General features: G+C 48.1%; 3 protein-coding genes across 3 annotated transcripts; 2 read left to right on the top strand and 1 right to left on the bottom strand.

Annotated features, from left to right (window-relative positions):
- Positions 1-7262: 7262 nt before the first annotated feature.
- HOO65_020532 (putative zinc metalloproteinase) lies at positions 7263-10202 on the top strand (the record flags this gene model as incomplete). Its single annotated transcript, XM_071006415.1, has 3 exons — positions 7263-7604; positions 8193-9903; positions 9979-10202. 3 exons carry the CDS (start codon positions 7263-7265, stop codon positions 10200-10202), a joined length of 2277 nt encoding a protein of 758 aa, XP_070861170.1.
- Positions 10203-12167: 1965 nt separating this feature from the next.
- Positions 12168-13300, top strand: HOO65_020531 (CDP-diacylglycerol--serine O-phosphatidyltransferase; the record flags this gene model as incomplete). Its single annotated transcript, XM_071006873.1, has 4 exons — positions 12168-12243; positions 12414-12512; positions 12609-12802; positions 12932-13300. The coding sequence occupies 4 exons, from the start codon at positions 12168-12170 to the stop codon at positions 13298-13300; spliced, it is 738 nt and encodes a 245-aa protein (XP_070861169.1).
- A 484-nt stretch (positions 13301-13784) lies between these two features.
- HOO65_020530 (Threonine--tRNA ligase cytoplasmic) lies at positions 13785-16975 on the bottom strand (the record flags this gene model as incomplete). Its single annotated transcript, XM_071006380.1, has 13 exons — positions 13785-14234; positions 14303-14573; positions 14631-14664; positions 14719-14848; positions 14902-14966; positions 15031-15243; positions 15303-15646; positions 15701-15809; positions 15867-15932; positions 16009-16024; positions 16090-16125; positions 16186-16432; positions 16509-16975. The coding sequence occupies 13 exons, from the start codon at positions 16973-16975 to the stop codon at positions 13785-13787; spliced, it is 2448 nt and encodes an 815-aa protein (XP_070861168.1).
- Between the last annotated feature and the right edge of the window lie 889 nt (positions 16976-17864).

The following is a 17864-nucleotide window of genomic DNA, read 5'->3' as shown; positions in this document are numbered from 1 at the left end:
AAGGGGCTCAGAAAAAAAGGCAATAGCAGAATCTGTCCTTGGGTGGGTCCACCCTTCTGGATCTTAAACGAAGGTGTGCTGTAAATAGAAGAGAGAGGCGAGATAAGGGCCCTGTTGCTGTTGTTCTTCTTCAGACTCAGCTGTATCAAAAAGGCGCTCTGTCCATGCAGGCACAATACAAACAACTACAAATATACTGTTTGTCGCTGGGCTCGGCAATACAGGGACGGAGCATCACAGCAAGCGAGTTGACACACTAGTTGTCCTTCTCTTCTTTCCCTGTGCCGTCGTTTCCTTGCTGTTTCTCGTGAACATTCCAGACGGCCGTGCATCCCTCCGACGGTCATCCGCTCTACTTCGCCATTCGAAGATCCCGCCCTTTGTCGTCGTTCGGACTAAATCTGCGCTAGACAAGCAGATTCCCTAGCAAGACAGCCTAGCCCGGCCGACAACCGACCCACGATGTGATCTTGCGGTCAAGATTTAGGCATGGCACTTATGCAAGTACTAGTACCTTTCGGCCTCCCCATCATGCTCTTTCTGCAGCTGCAAACTGTTGCTCGAATCAGGTATAGGGACAAATCCCGCCCCTTCCCCCATGCAGTCGGGAGGTTCTGCAGATCCATTCTACCAAGCGCAACGGCCAGCCTTGGAACATTGCCTTCAGCCAAGGCTGGGTAAAAAACCGAACTGAGTTCGACGAACCCTGGACAAGCTAAGCTCTTGGAATGTTGGCAGTTGCTCTCTGTCCCTTCCACCTTCTTTCTTCACCTCCTCTATTTTCGCCTTGGCCTTGGAGGGAAGGGAAGGAGCAGCAAGACCAGGCAGGGAAAAGGATTCAGGCAGCCCTGGGCAAAAAGGAATTGACCAATGAAAATGCCGAGTAAAGCCCAGCTTCTAGGAGTCTGTCTTCCTTGCTATAGGCTGCGTGGTGCTATGTGTGCGCAGTGAGGACAGCACCCCATGGCGGCCGGGTCGCCTTTCGACAGCAGAAACACCTGCCTGCCATCGCCTCTGCTGACTCTGCACTAGACTACGTGCGGTCTGTGATTTGCTACCTTTCCAGCATTTGACGAGCAGCCTCGTTTGGGTTTCCCACTCTCTCCCCTCCCCTTTGGTTGGCTTCTTTGCCCTGCCCCTGTCATGTATCCCTGCTATTAATTCCGGTTGCCACAACACCGAATCCTAATTGGCCCAAAAAAACAGGCGACGCCCCTGGTCCGTTGCCCTCTGCACTCAATATAAAACCCTGTTCCAAAGTCCCCAAGAGGACAAGATACTTTGCAACAGAAGAGAAGAGTGAACAGACCACCAAACCCCTTGGAGGGGCTAGTACCATACTAGTGGGTTCTCTATAACGTTGTGGGAGAAGAAAAAAACGTGCAAATTAACTGCCACTCATTTTTGTAAGCCGACTTCTCTAGATCAAGGCCCATTTGAAATACAATTCCATCTTTAGCCCCTGTCTCCAGGCCCTCCCTCCATCAATGGCTATCTATGCGCACGTCATGTAATCAACCCAAGCACGCAAATACATCTTCATCCGCGTGCACACACATACACGGACGTCTATGTACACTGCATAGGGTGCTTCTGTAATTGCTACTACTGCACGTGGTCGTTCCTCTCCAGCCTTTAGCCCTTTTACGGACTGTAGATAGGGAGAGAGCATCTAAAATGCCGTAGATGGGATATGCCCAAGCTCAGGGCGGCAACAATCGGCGCTGTATATATATGGCAAGACTAGGAGACGTCGGGTTAGAACGCGAGCTTATTTGGCGCGTACGACTTGTTCATTGTCAATAAATAAGTGTAGCCAGACTAATCTTTTAGTCCGAGACACCATCGCCGAAACGGACTTACAAGACCTTGTTGTACAACGTCATGTGATCAAGGGCCAAGTACCTAACCCTAGCGAGAAAGTAGTGCTGGACGTCACTTTGAGCCATGATGCTTTGAAATAACCCCAACTCTCTCTATCAGCCACTCATCTCCTAGCAAGCTTATAATTCTAGACTTAGCCATGCTTCGTTTTCTTGGCCTTATATGCATGGTTTTGAGTGCATACGCTTGTAATTTATCAGAAATTAGCCTAGGTGAGGGGCTCGTCATCTAATGTAGAGGCTATTTTTTTGATTAATGGGCGTTCTATTGCTCTGATCCTCCAGCTACAATAGAAATGCTCGCGTTCCAATGGGCTAATCTCTATGGTGCAATGTGCCTGCTGCTAAAGCCTCTAGTTTTCCGGATCAAAGGCAGTCTTGCAATACACCCGAGTGAGGTTGCGGTCTAAGACATGGCAGCTGTGAGCTATGGAGCTTAGGATCTCCAGCACATGCTCTGTGGACCTCTGTGCCTTCAAGTGGAGCTATATCGTGCTTGTTGCTGCAGAGGCCATGGTAGATAAGCATGCCTAGAAGCGTTTGTGGGAAGCCAACAGTTAGGTGGAATAGGGAGCATTGATAGTCTAGTCGTTTGAAGTCTTGAGGAGCTTCACCACCCCCCATTGCTTTAGAGTCTCGCTCTTAGCTACTACTGATGGATGTTTTATCCTAAATAAGCTTTTAAATGAGTGAGGGACCTAGGTTTAGTGCTGACGCTGCTTAGTTAAAGACTCGCCTCCATCAAGTAGATTGCGACCGAACTATGCGTGATGTACTTGATGCTGCTAGAACAAGCCAATCAAATAGCTAAGTGTCTCTGAAAGAGATGGCAAAAAACAAAAGAACTACTGGTATTCCTGAACCTGTGTCTTTTTGTCTCTTGGACATATATCACATCAATTTTGTGATCGATGGTTTGAGCATTCGCCCGCCTATAAAAACGTCCTGGGTGCCATATCTGCTAGTCAGTGAGGAAGGCGCTGGCTACATCTAAACGTCACTCACTGCCTCTGGCTAGATGTCGATAAAGCCGACTATTCTTGTCTGTCTGGCTTGGCTATTGCTAGGAGGCGACAAAAGGGCCTGGAATCAGCTGGGATTATATTGAGTAAATGTAGGCACGCGCAGCCTCCCTCTTTTTGATGAATTATATTAGTGGGAAATGTCAATGTGGCTCTTGTGAGAAGATCACTTACAGCGTCTCTTTAGCTAATCAAAAGCACTGAAATTGTTGCTTCTCATTCCTTGTCCTCGTTTTCCATGTCTACTGCCTTCTGTTCTGTCGTCTCATCAATGACTTGTGCCAACAGTATCTTGCTCTGGTGGCTTAGTGAAAGCTTGCTATCATTTCTCTTCGGTTCCACATTGTATCGCTGTTCTACTCGAACTACAATTGCCTTGTTGGTTGTAGTTGATCTCATTGTATCTGTATACATTTGAATCTGTGGCACCACTGTATACGAGTGACGCAAAGTCTGTAGCCCCGACTCGCGACATACCTAAATCTTTTAGCAGACCCGCTAACGGCATCAGTAATCAATGCTATTTATATCGTCGGGGACGTGTGAAAAAGATGTAGAGCGTGCCCTTGATGGCATCGGGAGTAGTGCTTGCCTTCCAAGCACTACGAGACACTTGGAGGGCCTCGACACCGTGTAGTTATTATCGTTATTTCTTACAGCTCTACTAATGCCTGTCAGTATCCTGTGTAGTGGTGTCTATACAGAGTCTCCAACATGCCAAAACACCGAAAGCCCAGCGCGAACCTTAAGGAAACATGGAGAATTTCGGCTAAAAATGCTTATTGAAAACTTGTAACCCCCAAAGATGTTGCCGTAGGAAGAGACGGGACTCTTTGTCAAGACAAGACGATGAAGCAGGAAATGTGACAGAAACAACGTCACCAAGTGCTGTAGGAGCTTAATACAAGGATTAAGGACATGGCTCACCTGCAAGGACAGCTCTGCCGTAGTTTGGCAATGAACAAAATGCCCCTTGCCCATGAGACATGTAGGGCACCTAGAGAGGCTTAGACATGTACATAGCGATATTGAAGGGCGGTGAAAAAACGCCGAATATCTGTCGGTAAGTTTAGGTGTTATGTGACGATACGAATGGCCACCGGGACGGGATGTATGAATTGTATATCGCTCGTTGTATACCTGATAAAGCAATTGAGCTCTAAAGGTCACGAATCCTGGCGGGATTGGAGGATTGCAAGCGGTTATGCTGTATCACCTAGAACAAGTGGCCAAGACTGCCGCTTAGAAGGTCCGTCTGAGAACTGCGAGCTATGCATGAATATCGTGGGCCTACTAAATATAGCAACCAACCTGTGGATTCTATAGCGGGGGGTCCAAGTCCAAGAACCTGTTCCTGTGATCAATTGGTTACACAGACAGACGTCAGCGCCAACCCATGTAGAGTTAGCTGGCTTCTGTAGTTGCAAATGATTTTCGACACAGGAGTAAACGTTAGATATATCAAGTCTAAGTGTAGAAAATGCACATGTTGCCATGTCTAGAACATCCACGTTTTGCCGCAACAGCCTGTCTCATCCATGGTGCCGAAAGCAGCTGGAATAGGAAGCTTGTGTCCGCCGTCGCGAAAATAGATGCCTGCATAGTCCATGGCTTCTCGTATATCTGGGATGGGAGGACGGTTATCTTGTCTTTGGTAAGCGCTGCCTGATTGAGAGGCCATCCATAAGAGCGCACAGCCGCGGGCTCCTCGATATGGACACAGACTCACTTGGAGGCAACATATACACTTGATAAATTGCACCCGTCATACGTAGGCTAGCTGTACGCCAAGGTAGCCCACAGCTGAGGTCAAATCGATCTCGTCCTACAGCAGTTTCACCACTACTTTGCGGAGGCCTTTCCCTCATGCGTTTGGTATTGTGGGATACAGAACTGCTGTCGGCGATGTTTGGGATAGTATTGCGAAGGTCTTGTTTCAAAGAATCTTCGCAATCTGCGACGTCTGTATTTGGCTAGTAGATGCCCTGCCTCGGCATGTTTCCTCAACGCAGCAAATAAGCCAGATGCCTGAAAGGAGTTGGTAAGTGCGGCTTTGGATTTCTAGGTGAGTGATAAAGAAAGCCTGGCTAGCCGTGCCGTCGTTCTTACACTTGATGATGTAAATGATTTTCCCTTCCTGGGATTGTCGAACGACACATCGTATAGATGAGTAGCAGCCAATGATGGGGGTAGGTGTCTTGGTAGGTAGCGATAGTTCTCATTAGGCACTATGTTTTGTGTGGCGGGCATCGCTTTTGGTCAAGTAATCAAGGACAGTTATCCTTCAGGGCAGTAGCTATGGAGGTCTTGTGCCCAAGCAAGCAAGACTTTGATGCCGCCCCAAGTTTTTCGAGGATAAAAAGCACCGGCTGTCAGAGGGCCCATCAGGGCAGTGCTTCCAACGAGAAGTAGGCGAGAAATAAGGAGCAGGAGATGGGGGGGGGGGAGATTATTTGATGTTATCGTTATCTAGCTTGAAACCGGTCTAAAGTGCTTCGGGAAAGCTGTCAGTTGTAGGTAGCAAGAACGGCTTGGCATTGCAAATAGCAAGTATTAGGCAGCCAGAAAAGAGAGGGCCCTAGCTAGTTGCTGATTTCTGATATCCAAGCCTGCACCCACCACTGAGACCCCACCTCATTTCAAGCGTTTATACCATTTGGCGACGATGGAACCTGTAATAAAAACAGACCGCATACGTCACATAAAACCAGCCGAATTATGGCGGTCAGTCAAAAGCTCAGACAAGCCAAAATTACCCAAGGAATATGCGGCTCCATTCTTAAAATTATGGCGCAAATACGAATTCTCTTGCATAGGATAGGACGGCGGTATAGGATTCCGGGAGGTAAAGTGCTTTTCTAGTGACTGGTTGGTTATCCAAGTATAACTGCAGCACGTATATTGGTGGCCCCATCCTGGTTACGTATGCTCTATTACCGCAATTCCGACTTGGCCTCTCTGGGTTAATTTCTTGAGAAGCTTATCACCGGGGTGGGCTCAATTCCAGGGCAAGGGCAAGCCAAGCTGGGGACAAAAGACGATTATTTCCCTGCCAAGGGCATAAAACCACGAATACATACCAAATGAATGAATAGCCGCATATGTATACAGACAGCATTTAGCATTTAGTATCTCTACACTGCCTAGGGCTATTTATAGCCAGCAGACACGGTAATTGCTGTATGGGACGTTGGCCAAGTTACTACTGGGGCAGCAACAAAGACAAAGAGTAGGATGTGATTACTCGAACGCTAGACAGCGAGCGTGTGGCAAAATAAAGGCCGAATAATGTAAATGTAGAAAGGGGGACTAGGGGAGTGAACGGATTGAATTAGGCGCAATGATAACAGGACATAGAGTACAAGTACAGCAGGTGCTTGCGTACCGGCCGCTAGTGTGCTGAACTTGTTGCCTTTCTGGTTGTTCTGAACAGTTTTGGGCAAGAAGCTAGAGGCTTTCTCTCTCATCCTCCATCCGGGCCGCGTAGCTTCCTTCCTTTCTGACGTCTAATTTCCGAAAGTCGAACTGAACGCAGAAAAGGAAGCTGCAGATTTCTCGTTCGTTTCCAGCACTGCGTGACTCCTGCCGAGATTGTGCACGCATGCTCTGGGCAGTCGTGTTTTTTATATATAGCAAGAGGGGGGCAATTGCAATTGGGGTTCTCTGTCTCCCGGCTTTCTCCCCTCCTTTCGAAGCCGCTAGGAGGGCTTCATTTAATATTATTTTCAGCGTGCTGCTCTGCTCTCCCTCCCTCTCTCTCTCTCTCTCTATCTTCCCTTTCTCATTTTCCTTCTCTGCCTCTCTTTTCCTCTCTCTCCCCCTTCTTTCTGTCTCACGCCCTCCTAGTTCTTATTGATTCATATCCTCCCTTTCGTTATCCACCCACCACCATTCGTTGGCTGTGTTTCTGTGTTGTGGCTTGGCTCGCATTTCGTTTCATCTACAGAATTTCCATTGCTAGCCATTTGTTTTACGTCTTTAATTCCCTTTGGCGATCTCGAAACAAACTGTCTTCTTTATTTTCTTCGCTTCTGCGACGCGCTTGTAACCACCGCAAATTCTATCGACCTCCACAGCATTTAAGCAAAAAATAAATAAAACAAAAATCAGCACCTTTTTCTTGGAATATTCCAGCGCCCCTTTGCGACGAACGACACAACAAACAGTCCACGACCCTCTCTCTCTTTCGCCGACTGGCCCTTTTTGGTCTGATAAACAACAGAGCAGCTGCTGGATCCATATTACTCGCCCAATTTCATCTTTGCTGCCTCTCTAACGGCGCTACATACACCGACCGACACCACTTTGCGGCTCTGCATCGTTGCAAATAAACATATCATCTGCGCACACCGCAAAAATGACCCGATTCAGCTTCAAAGAGCTTCGCCGACGCTCACGGATAAGCTTCCGCACTGATAGCTCCAGTGAATCTCCTAGTCACCACGAAGACACCAATGGGAGCAGTAGTCATGGCTCATTGACGCCCCCGTCGCTTACTGGCAACGATTCCGATCCTGGTCTCATCAACAAATCGCATGCCTCAAACCAAAACACTCAACCATCTTCTCTAGCGCAAAAGCACACCAGCCGTCAGAGTGTCTCCGGAATGGCTGGGCTCGGCTCTCCACTCAATCAAAAGGGATCTCTGCCGATCTCTCAATATGCTCCACGAATCTCAAACATCAACGAAGGCTCCTGGGTAAGTTTAACCAACACCTTATCTCATACCATGCATGCCTTGCCTCAGAAGCCCAGGATCATGACCAGAAATGGCCCCTTGGTTCCCTTGTTACACAACATGTGTCTCCCCTCCAAGCCTCGTTATGTTTGGCAGCATGGGGAGGGGGACACACATGAAAGCATTGTAAATCCTGCGCCGGCCTGTAACAGTGATGCTGTGCTCTGGGCTCAAGCGAGCATTGCTTCCAGCGATATCTCATCTTGCGATGGCCTCTGTGTTGAGTGTTTTTTTTTTAATTTTTTTTTTAGCGCTTGCTGTTTCTAAGCCGCTTATGATAAATGCCCAGGAGCAAAGTCAGGACGGGGCTCATGTTCTGGTCCGTGGAACACTGCAATTGAAGTTTCAAGATGTAGTTATTTACCGCCTCCAGAGAGTTCCTGTTTCTAACTCCTGTTGACAGGCTGTATTAGATATGTGATGCACCAGCTTTACAGCAGTCGAATCAAGGTTTCCCCATAAAAATCGTCTCTTGTAACTCGAACCTCGAGCCATGGAGTGACCATCCACAAATCCCTCGAATGCTAATGATAGATGTATCTTGTATAGGTGTATCAAAAGATTCTTCTTGTAAACGGGACTGTGGGCGATTCCAAGTCGTGCAATCTTGACGGCACCATCACCGTTAGCCGCCTTGATGACGGATTCCCTTCAATTTCATGGCCTGTTTCTAGTTCAACATTCAAGGCCTTGATCTATCTACAACCAGGCCCAAACCGCCTCCGGTTTGAGTTTTCAAGCCCCAAGCTAGCTAACAGCCAATCAACCAACCCTATCCATGTTAGCTATATCACTGTTCACATGATGACACCGACAGGCGCCCCTCCCGTCCAACTGGCCATTCTCCTCGCTAGCGACTCTCCCGAGACTTTTGATTGCCCGCCTGAGCGTGTCAAGAGAGAAGGCAATGATCTTGAAGTTGCTATTCGAAAGTTCCGCATGTCTGCCTATCTTTGGCAAGCATTCACGGCGGAACAGATGCTACGCAACAAACTTGGCCGGCGAGTCTTCCGTTTTGACGAGGAGTGGACGTCTGGTTCTGCAAGCAGCCAAGACCGCGAGCAAGGAACTATGAGGTCCGAGGCCCGCATTCACATTATTCGCTCCGACAAGACTACAGCAGAAATCCGAGATCTTAACATTGCCCAACAACACGGCCCTGCCACCGACAAAGGCGCCCTTTATGATATTACTACACGCGCTGTACGGAACTATTTCAAGCCTAGCCAGGGTCAGAGGCTTTATGTCTCTGTTCTGATACTTGATTCCCACTGGGATACATCTTCGGGTGTTATTACTGGCCACGCAGCTCTTGGTGGCTCAAATGGTGACATGAACTTGGCTATCTTTGGCTCACACTGTCTGTACAGCTATCCTTCATCGTTTGAAGAAGTTGTGCCGGCATTTTCCGATTGTACATCTACAGACACTGACTTTGTAGCCAATGATTGCAACGAGGCTGGAAGCGCCTGGGAAACAGCAAATATTGGTATTGGGGCCCACATGCACGAAACAGGACATCTCCTGGGCTGCCCACACCAAGAAAGCGGCGTCATGCTCCGAGATTACGTAACCCTCAACCGTACATTCCTTACTCGTGAAGCTTACAGTACGAGAACAAAATCTAAAGGCGGCATGGTTATGCAGGTGGATGAATGCACGTGGCACCGACTTGATTGTCTCCGATTTCGAATCCATCCATGCTTCCGGCTGCCAAATGACCCGCCCTTACCAACTGACGGGAGCATTCAGGTTTTCTCGGTTGAAGTGGGCAGCGTTGCGGTGCGTGCTATTTCTGGCGTAGCTGTTGTTGAGATCCGGGTAGAGGGTGAGGAAATATGCAGGGCATGGATTGAGTACCCGCTGGATTCAAATGGCGCACAGCGACAAGTCAGCATTTATGAAAGTGACGTGCGCCTTCGGCTTCCTGAAAGTCATCGTCAGAAAAAGCTTCAGATTTCCGTCAAGTCTATTGGTGGTGGGTCGGTCGATATCGACAACTTTGAGCAGATGTGCTCCAAGTCTGCGTTTTTCAAGCTGGATACTGGCAAGATGGCTTCGCGTAGTCAGTACCTGGGCCGCTTCGACGAAAAGCAGATCCAGGATGTTGTGTTTACTAGCTCAGTCAAACCCGATCGGATAATGAGCAAGATGATCGTGCACTCTGGCTTGGCGGTGGATGGATTAGAATTTGTGTACGATGATTCATCGTCGCAGCTCTTTGGCCAGAAGGGCGGTACGCCAAATGTGTTTGAATTTGGTGAGCTTCCTTTTTCTTTGCTTGTGTCTTTTTTTTTTTTTGGTACGAACACCCAGCTAATATCGGATTTTGTAGATGTTCGCCGCGGGGAGTACATCTCAGGCTTCTTAGTGCGCTCCGGGGCATACATAGATGCTGTTCAGATCATGACGAGCCTTGGCCGCAAGTCCGGACTATATGGCAACGCGCACGGGGGCTCCGCACACTGTGTGATCCCACCTAGAGGATACACGATCCGTGGTGTTTCAGGGTCCAGTGCTAGCTGGCTTGACAGCTTTTCCGTTATCATCTCTAAGTGAAGTTGTTGGGGTAGGTAGTGGCGATGCATGTCGTACACATACTGCCACGCTTTCCTTTCCTTTCTTTCTTTTTTTTCCTTGTCTTTTTTGTTTTTTTTTTCCTCCCTTGTTATCATTCTCATATTCCCTTTGCTGCCAAAACTTCCTGATTAACAGCGAAGATGGCAGCTATTGTTTACGGTATTTTCTTGCTCTTTTCCTTTGTATCTTGGTTATCTTGGTTTGTAAGCCTACAAGCAGGGCCCATCTATATTCTTCTCTTATTTTTATTTTTAGCTGGCCAGATATATCTCAACTGTTGGACTGAACTAGACTCAACTAGACGTAGCATGTGATGCTATCTTTCCGTGTTTTCTGGCCCACGCCTATTATATCTCTCAGGTGATTGTGTAGTCATGGATGTGTAGATTTTCTTGCTTGGGGCTGGTTGTTTTTGTTGGGCGATGTAATGGATGGGAGTGTATGCATTGTGTGTTGCATGGCTTAGGCTAGCTCGCCCTGGCCCTACCTGCTCAACCATTTTGCCTGGGCCACCCACTATTGACATGCTTGCATTTTTGCATGTGAATATGTGTGTGCGTATGTGCCTGTATGTAACTGTGTGTCCAGCTACTTACTCTCTATTGCATGTATGTATGTGCTTTGGACGTGCCTTGATGAGGAAGGCTGTTGACCCGCCACCGTCCCGCTCCCCCCTCTTTCGTAATCCTGATTTCTGTCGTGCTGTTGTTGTTGACGTCGCCATATTGCTGTTGAGATCTTTGCTTTTTAGCTTGTGAAAGTGGAACCCGTAAAACCGGCTGCTCCAGAATCCAGGGCCAAGGATTGAGGAGAAAAGTCCTGCCCTGTCCTGTGGGGGTAGTAGTAGGTGAACAGTAAGTAAGTCAAGTAAGTAAGTAGTAGTAAGGACTGCTTGTTGCCCGTGGGCTCTATATGGGCAGGTTTCAGTTTTAGATCCAACGCTTTTTTTCTATTGTCAAGAAGCTCTCTTTTCTGGGTGGAAGGAAAGGAAGCTACCTAACCCAGGCCTACTGACGACATTTGATCACTACCTGCCTTGAAGAAGAAGCCGCCTGTCTGCATTCGCCCTTCTTTGTCTTCTCTTTTCTCCTATTGCCTTTTTCGTTTCTTTTTTTCAGCCCTCTGTTCTCTTTTTGGTTCTTGCCTTATGTTTGTGTTGCTTATTCTGCTGCTTTCTACCTGTGCTTCCTTCCCATCCTTCTTCACAAGCCTGGCTGTTGTTCGCATTTCTCTTGATTTTACCCCCTCCAAAACTGGGGAGGAGGGTTGGTTCTTTGACAAGCCAGCCTTTTTCTTTTCTCAACTCTTCCTTTTCCTTTTTTTTTCTTTTTCTTTTTCCCTTATTTTCGTCTCTTTATTTTCCATGTTCTTCGCATTCCACCTTCAACAACCTGCTTTTCTTCTCCGCCACCCCCAAAAGCCCAAAAGCCCCAAGATTTGAACTTGGTTTGCTGCTGCAACTACCCCGTTTTTTGTGCTCTTTCTTCATTTGGGCATACTCCATTTTTTATTTGCTCTTCTTTTTTTCTTAAGTTTCTAGATTTTGTGTGGCCTTTGCTTGGCTTGTCTTCTGACGATCCCTTCAAAAAAAAAAAAAAACCTAAATGCAGAATCTTTGAAGCTAAGCCTTATTTATAACCTTGGTTGCTGGAACAGTCAAATTACAAGGACAAGCGGCAAACAAGATCCTAGTGACGAAATATTGCCGCCCTTTATTCTTTTTCCCTTTATTCCCCCTCTCATACGCCAGAGCGAGAGAGAGAGAGGAAACATTCTCCACCAAGCAAAACCGGCCCGACAAAAACGGACGTCTTCTCTACGTACAAATACGCTATCCTCCAAAAGAACGCTCGACAAGTCCTGTTCTCACCCCCAACCCTTCTAAGCTCTGATACTGGCCGGATATATCGCGCTTCGCTCTTTCTGCTTGCATATCTACACATCATGTCGAAGCGCCTCAGCGTGTCTAGCGGCAATGGAAATTCAGCCCCATTTGCGACCGCCTCCAAACCGCTGCTCCGTACGTCCTAGTCCTCACCCTCTCCCTCACCATCACCTTCGTCCTCGCCTCATCCTGTCACCGCCACCTATTTGCTGCATAGCGAGGCTCTCGCTCTTCAGTCTAGCTGCTACCGGTCCTGAAGTCGGCTTTTCTAACCCCTCCGCCAGCTGCTAACTTTCCATCTCTAGCTCACAATGACAAGCAGCGTCTTCTGCTATCTGCCGACACTGGCCATTTCTCCTTGATTCGAGCTATGCATCTTGCAGATCTAATTACTATGATGAACGGTGGGTTTCTCTCTTTCCATCTACTCATCGCATGAGCTTTCGTAGACTCTGCTGCCTGTCCTCGACTTCATCCCTCTAACACTTGTCTTTTGCTAGGCTTCTGTGGCGTCATGTCCATCTTCACTTCTCTACGCTATTGTCTGGGAAACCCAGCCGACTTGGACGTCATGTATGTCGCTTTGGCCTTCCTGCCCTTTGGACTGTTCTTCGACTTTCTTGATGGCCGCGTTGCGCGTTGGCGCAAGAAGAGTAGCTTGATGGGCCAGGAACTTGACTCCCTAGCTGATCTGGTACGTCTGCGTTTTTAGCATCTTTGTTTCCTCTTTCTTGAAAAGCTTCATCCATCATTTGCTCCTTCTCTCTTGTATTGTTGGTGTCTCTGTTTTTGTAGACAAAGGCTAACCCGCTCTGTACTATAGATATCCTTTGGCGTTGCGCCTGCATCCGCCGCCCTTGCTCTCGGCTTCCGCTCGACCCTTGATACTGTCGCCCTCGCCTTTTTCGTCCTGTGTGGGCTCGCCCGCCTTGCCCGCTTTAACGTAACTGTAGCTTTATTACCCAAAGACGCCTCAGGCAAGAGCCGGTACTTTGAGGGTACACCTATCCCTACCACTCTGGGTTTGGATGCTATCATGGCCTACTGGGTGTCCAAGAATTGGGTTCTGAGCGAACTTCCCTGGGGCTTGTGGTTCGAGGGCACCCCATTAGAAGTGCACCCTGTCGTTATCATGTTCGTTATTCACGGCTGCTTGATGACCTCTCGGAGCATTCACATACCTAAGCCTTAAAACACTAACTTGACGACACTTTGGGTCAAATTTTTAAAGAGGGACGAGACCCTCCCCTTCAAAGAAAAAAAAAAACACACAAACACACACACACAAGGTCAACCCTTATTATTCACGTTCCTCCCCCTACTCTTTCCTCCCAGTGCTCTTTTCTTTTCTTTTCTCTTTCTTCTGATACGTTTTGTAATATCTAGATGTTCTTGATCAGGGCTTAGTTGTGGGCGATAGAAATTGGAGGGGAGAGAGAGAGAGAGAGAGAAAATGTTACGAATAAAAGAAAAAGCAGTTTTTCAACAACAATCTAACCCGAAACATAGAGATTTTTATATCGGCACCACACGGAAAGATTAGCTAGCACAGGTTTGTTCCTATACAATAAATGTCTTTTTTTTCTTTCTTTTCTTTTCAAAAAGTCTTATTTTTTTCTTGATTTATGCCAAGTCCCCATCCCTTTGTTACCTTGCTGCATCACTAGCTAAATGTCTTAAGCCTTGGCCTCACTAGAAGGCTCTCCAGTCTTCTTCTCGTCGGAAGCGGACTTGGCAACGACACCAGAAAAGGGATTGTACGTGCCACGGTCGACGCGTAGCACTGCTAGTTTCTCTAGAGCTTCGTCAATGGACACAGGCTTGCCACGGTCCTGGGCTGAGGTGTCGTCACGGTAACGCACGTTGACCTGGCGGCCACGCATCTCCTCATCACCAACGATGAAGATGAAGTTGTACTGGGCCAGCTGGGCCTTGCGAACCTTCTTTTGCAGCGTCTCGCCTGACACATCGACGTCGACAAAGGTCTTGGCGTCGTGGAAGATCTGGCGGACTTCTTCGGCGTAGGGTATGAAGCCCTTGCCAACGGGTATGACCATGATCTGGCGAGGAGACAGCCAGAAGGGCCACTTTCCAGCAAAGTGCTCGCATAGGATTCCGGTGAAACGCTAGTGAGTGGTGATCTGTTAGTTGCTTGAAATTTGTCACTATAATTGTATTCCATTGAACTACATACCTCGATAGAGCCAGCCATAGCGCGGTGAATCATGACAGGGCGAGCGCAGCCAGGGGAAAGAGCCTTGCGGAAAGCCCACTTCTTTGTCTCAATCTTCTCCTTCTCACTATCGGAGGGAGCAGGGGCAGCAGTGGAGGCAGGGGCGGCAGCAGGCACGGGAACGGCAGCAGGAGCAGTCTTCTCCTTAGCAGCCTTCTCAGCAGTAACATCCTCAACCTTAGCATCGGTATGATACTCGAGGTTGAAGTTTTGAGGGTTCATGAAATCCAACCTGAGAAGTTGTTAGTCAAGCAGACAGCTTACAGCTTTCGAATTGAGTGATACTTACTGGATGGTGGCGGTCTGCCAAGCACGCTTCAGGGCTGTTGATTGGTTAGTAGATGTACAAATTGAGCATTGGGTCGCACTAAGCTTACAATCAAAGACCTGGATATCAATCTTGGGGCCATAGAAAGCACCATCACCCTCGTTTAGGACCCAGGAAGACTCTCCCTTGGCACAGAACTCATCAAGAGCCTCCTTCAACATAGATTCGGCACGGTCCCACTATGAAGAGTTAAAATTAGAGTCTCGACAGGATTTTGTCAGAATGGACTTACGGTAGCAATTTCACCGAGGAACTTCTCGGGGCGGGTACTCAAATTCAACTTGAAGGTGAAGCCCACTGGTGGTAGTTAGTGCGTCGGCTCAAAAGTGTAAAAAGAGAGCAGAATAACAATATTACTTACGGAGACCATACATGTCCGAAAAGAAGTCGAACAGCTCGGTGATCTCAGACTTGATCTGATCCTCGCGGCAGAAAATATGGGCATCGTCCTGCTGGAATCGACGCACACGCGTAAGACCACTGAGAGCACCAGAAGCCTCATTACGATGGAGAACACCAAAGTCAGCAACTCGCCACGGAAGCTCACGATGACTGCGCTCGCGGTGACCGAAAACTACAAATTGTTAGACCTGTGGTTGAGTTCGTGGTAAATACAGGTATATATCGACTTACGCAGGGCGTGGGAGGGGCAGTTCATAGGCTTCAGAGCAAACTGGGTCTTATCGACATCAACGACAAACATGTCGTCCTTGTAGTACTGCCAATGGCCAGACTGTCTCCACAAATCGGAGTTGAACATGTTGGGGGTGATAACCTCCTCATAGCCACGCTTCCAGTACTGATCTTTCAAGTAGTTAAGCAGAGTGTTGTAGATTCTAGCACCATGAGGCAGCCAGAAGGCAGATCCAGGGGACCACTCGTGGAATAGGAAAAGCTCCTGCTCTTTGCCAATCTTGCGGTGGTCGCGTTTGGCAGCCTCCTCAAGGAACTTTTTATGTTCAGTCATGCGCTTCTTGCTGCAAAGGGGTTAGTTTATATGCTCTCTGGGATTGAAAGTAAGCATGACGTACTCAGGGAAGGAAACGCCGTAGACACGCTGCAGACTGTCGTTGGCCTGGTCGCCCAGGAAGTAAGAAGCAGAGGACTTCATGACAGCAAAGGCCTCAATTCGGGAAGTATCTATGGAGCAGTTAGTGATACGAGTTTCACTGATAAATGTTGCGCATCAATACTTACCAACAACATGGGGGCCGCGGCACAGATCGATCAGGGGACCATTGCGATAAACAGTAGTGCGGGTGCCTAGATAATGACAATAAGTGTTTGGGAGTGTGAGTTGGTGCTTGTTTTAAACGCCAAGTGATGTTGAGAAGCATACCGTCAGGGATTTTGTCCTGGGGCAATATTGTTAGCGCGTGATATATGCATGTGCGTCGTACCAGCCGCAGCTCAGACTTACCTTTATTATATGTTGCTTGTACTTGTTGTAGGCAAACTAAACATGGGGTTAGCCACTATCCTAATAGCAGGGTCAAGATCACCGCTAGTCACACACCATCTCAAGTAGATGCTCCTTGGACAGTTCCAGGCGTTCAAACTTCTGTTTCTCCTTGACGATTGAGCCAACAATGGTCTCGAGAGGCTTAAAATCGGCATCAGAGACGGCGGCGTCGTTAGGCAGAGCCATCTCGTAGTAGAAACCATTGTCAACAGGGGGACCAATGCATAGAGAGCAACCAAATCGTCTCTCACAGGCCTCGCCGAGAATATGGGCACTTGAATGCCAGAAGACAAACTGGCCCCTATGTAGCGTTAGCAAACCGAACCAATCAAGTCAGATCGAATGGGGCTGGTGAGGCATCTCAAGACTAAACCTACTGCTCACTGTCAAAATCCAGGAGCTCCAGCTTGCAGCTGCGCTCCAAGGGACGTTCCAAATCCCACAGCTTTTCCTTATCACCATCCAGACGGGCAACTACTGTGCGCTTGAACAGTGAGTTGCTGATGCTCTTGGCGATCTCGGCGGGCGTAGTTTCCCAGGCAATACCCTCGCGTGATTCGCCATTGGGCATGGTGATAGTAATAGGCTCGCGAGGCCTAGCAGCAACCTCATCGTCGTACTCCTTCTTGAGGCGATCGAACAGGGCCAGTCGGGTGGCTAGGAATCCGGGAGGTGGGTTGAGCTCGAGTGGGCCGGCATCACCGCCAGCGGCACCGGTCTTCTTGGCTTTCTTTTCGGTCTTCTTAGCCGTCGGCTTCGGGTTCGGCTTCGGGTTGTCGCCGCCTTTAACTGAGATCTTCTGAACGGCCTCAGCGACGGCATCAACAGCCTTTGCGGGGTCCATATTTGTGTTTTGGCGGCAGCAGGCGCAAACAGACGAGGACAAGAGGAAGGGCAAAAGACAAAAGAAGGAGTGGGGGGCGGGGTTAGTTGGAGAAGTGTATCCGATGAGTTGGATTGAATTCTTGTAAATGTAAGACCAAAGCCAGCTTAACTAAGAAGAGGAAGGAAAATGGAGGGGGATGAAAGTTGTAGCAAAAAAAGTGTAGGACCAACCTTAAGGAAAGAACTACATACACAGAGGAAGGAAGGAGAAATGATAGGATGGGCTTCTAGGATTGGTAGAACAGAACCCCACCAAAGAAAAATATCGACGTTTGGCAGTTGCAACCATAATTTGGTCCATACTTTAGCGGATTTGGGGCGTTGTAGTAATGCGGGTGACTCAGAACAATTAACACCGTGCATAGAGCAGGTCTATTTACATAAACTCGATTTCTTGATTATTCTATTGCTTTGATTCTTTGCAGCCTGTATTTTACATTCTATAGTTCTACTACATAGCAACTCTTGTGTTTTGTTACAGCACTTTGTTCGCCTCCATGCTTTTGTTTTCTCTCTTATCTTCCTCTAACAAACAACCCCCCTTTCCTATGTCCAAACCTAGATGTGGCGCTAATAATACTGAAAAAAGCTAGAATGTAAGGGCGGTATGTGGCTGGGGATAGTTATCTGTGGCGCTTATCCAGCCAATAGTCTGTACGCGATGGCTGGCGACGGCCCCACTTTCCACCGCCTTGGGGAAAATTTCCAGCAGAAGGAAAAAAAAAACTTGAGACACTTGGATCGCCTCTACTTTTTGGTTATTTTATTTTCTTCGATAGCGAAGTGACGAACTTATCGCCTTTCTTGCTTTCTTTGTGCTTTTGTCGCTCCCATTTATCGCCATCGCA

This window comes from Ceratocystis lukuohia (genome assembly GCF_044167205.1).
Source record: "Ceratocystis lukuohia strain C4212 chromosome Unknown Supercontig2_pilon, whole genome shotgun sequence".
Classification (NCBI taxonomy): Eukaryota; Fungi; Ascomycota; class Sordariomycetes; order Microascales; family Ceratocystidaceae; genus Ceratocystis; species Ceratocystis lukuohia.
This window is presented reverse-complemented; position numbering and strand designations above follow the sequence as displayed.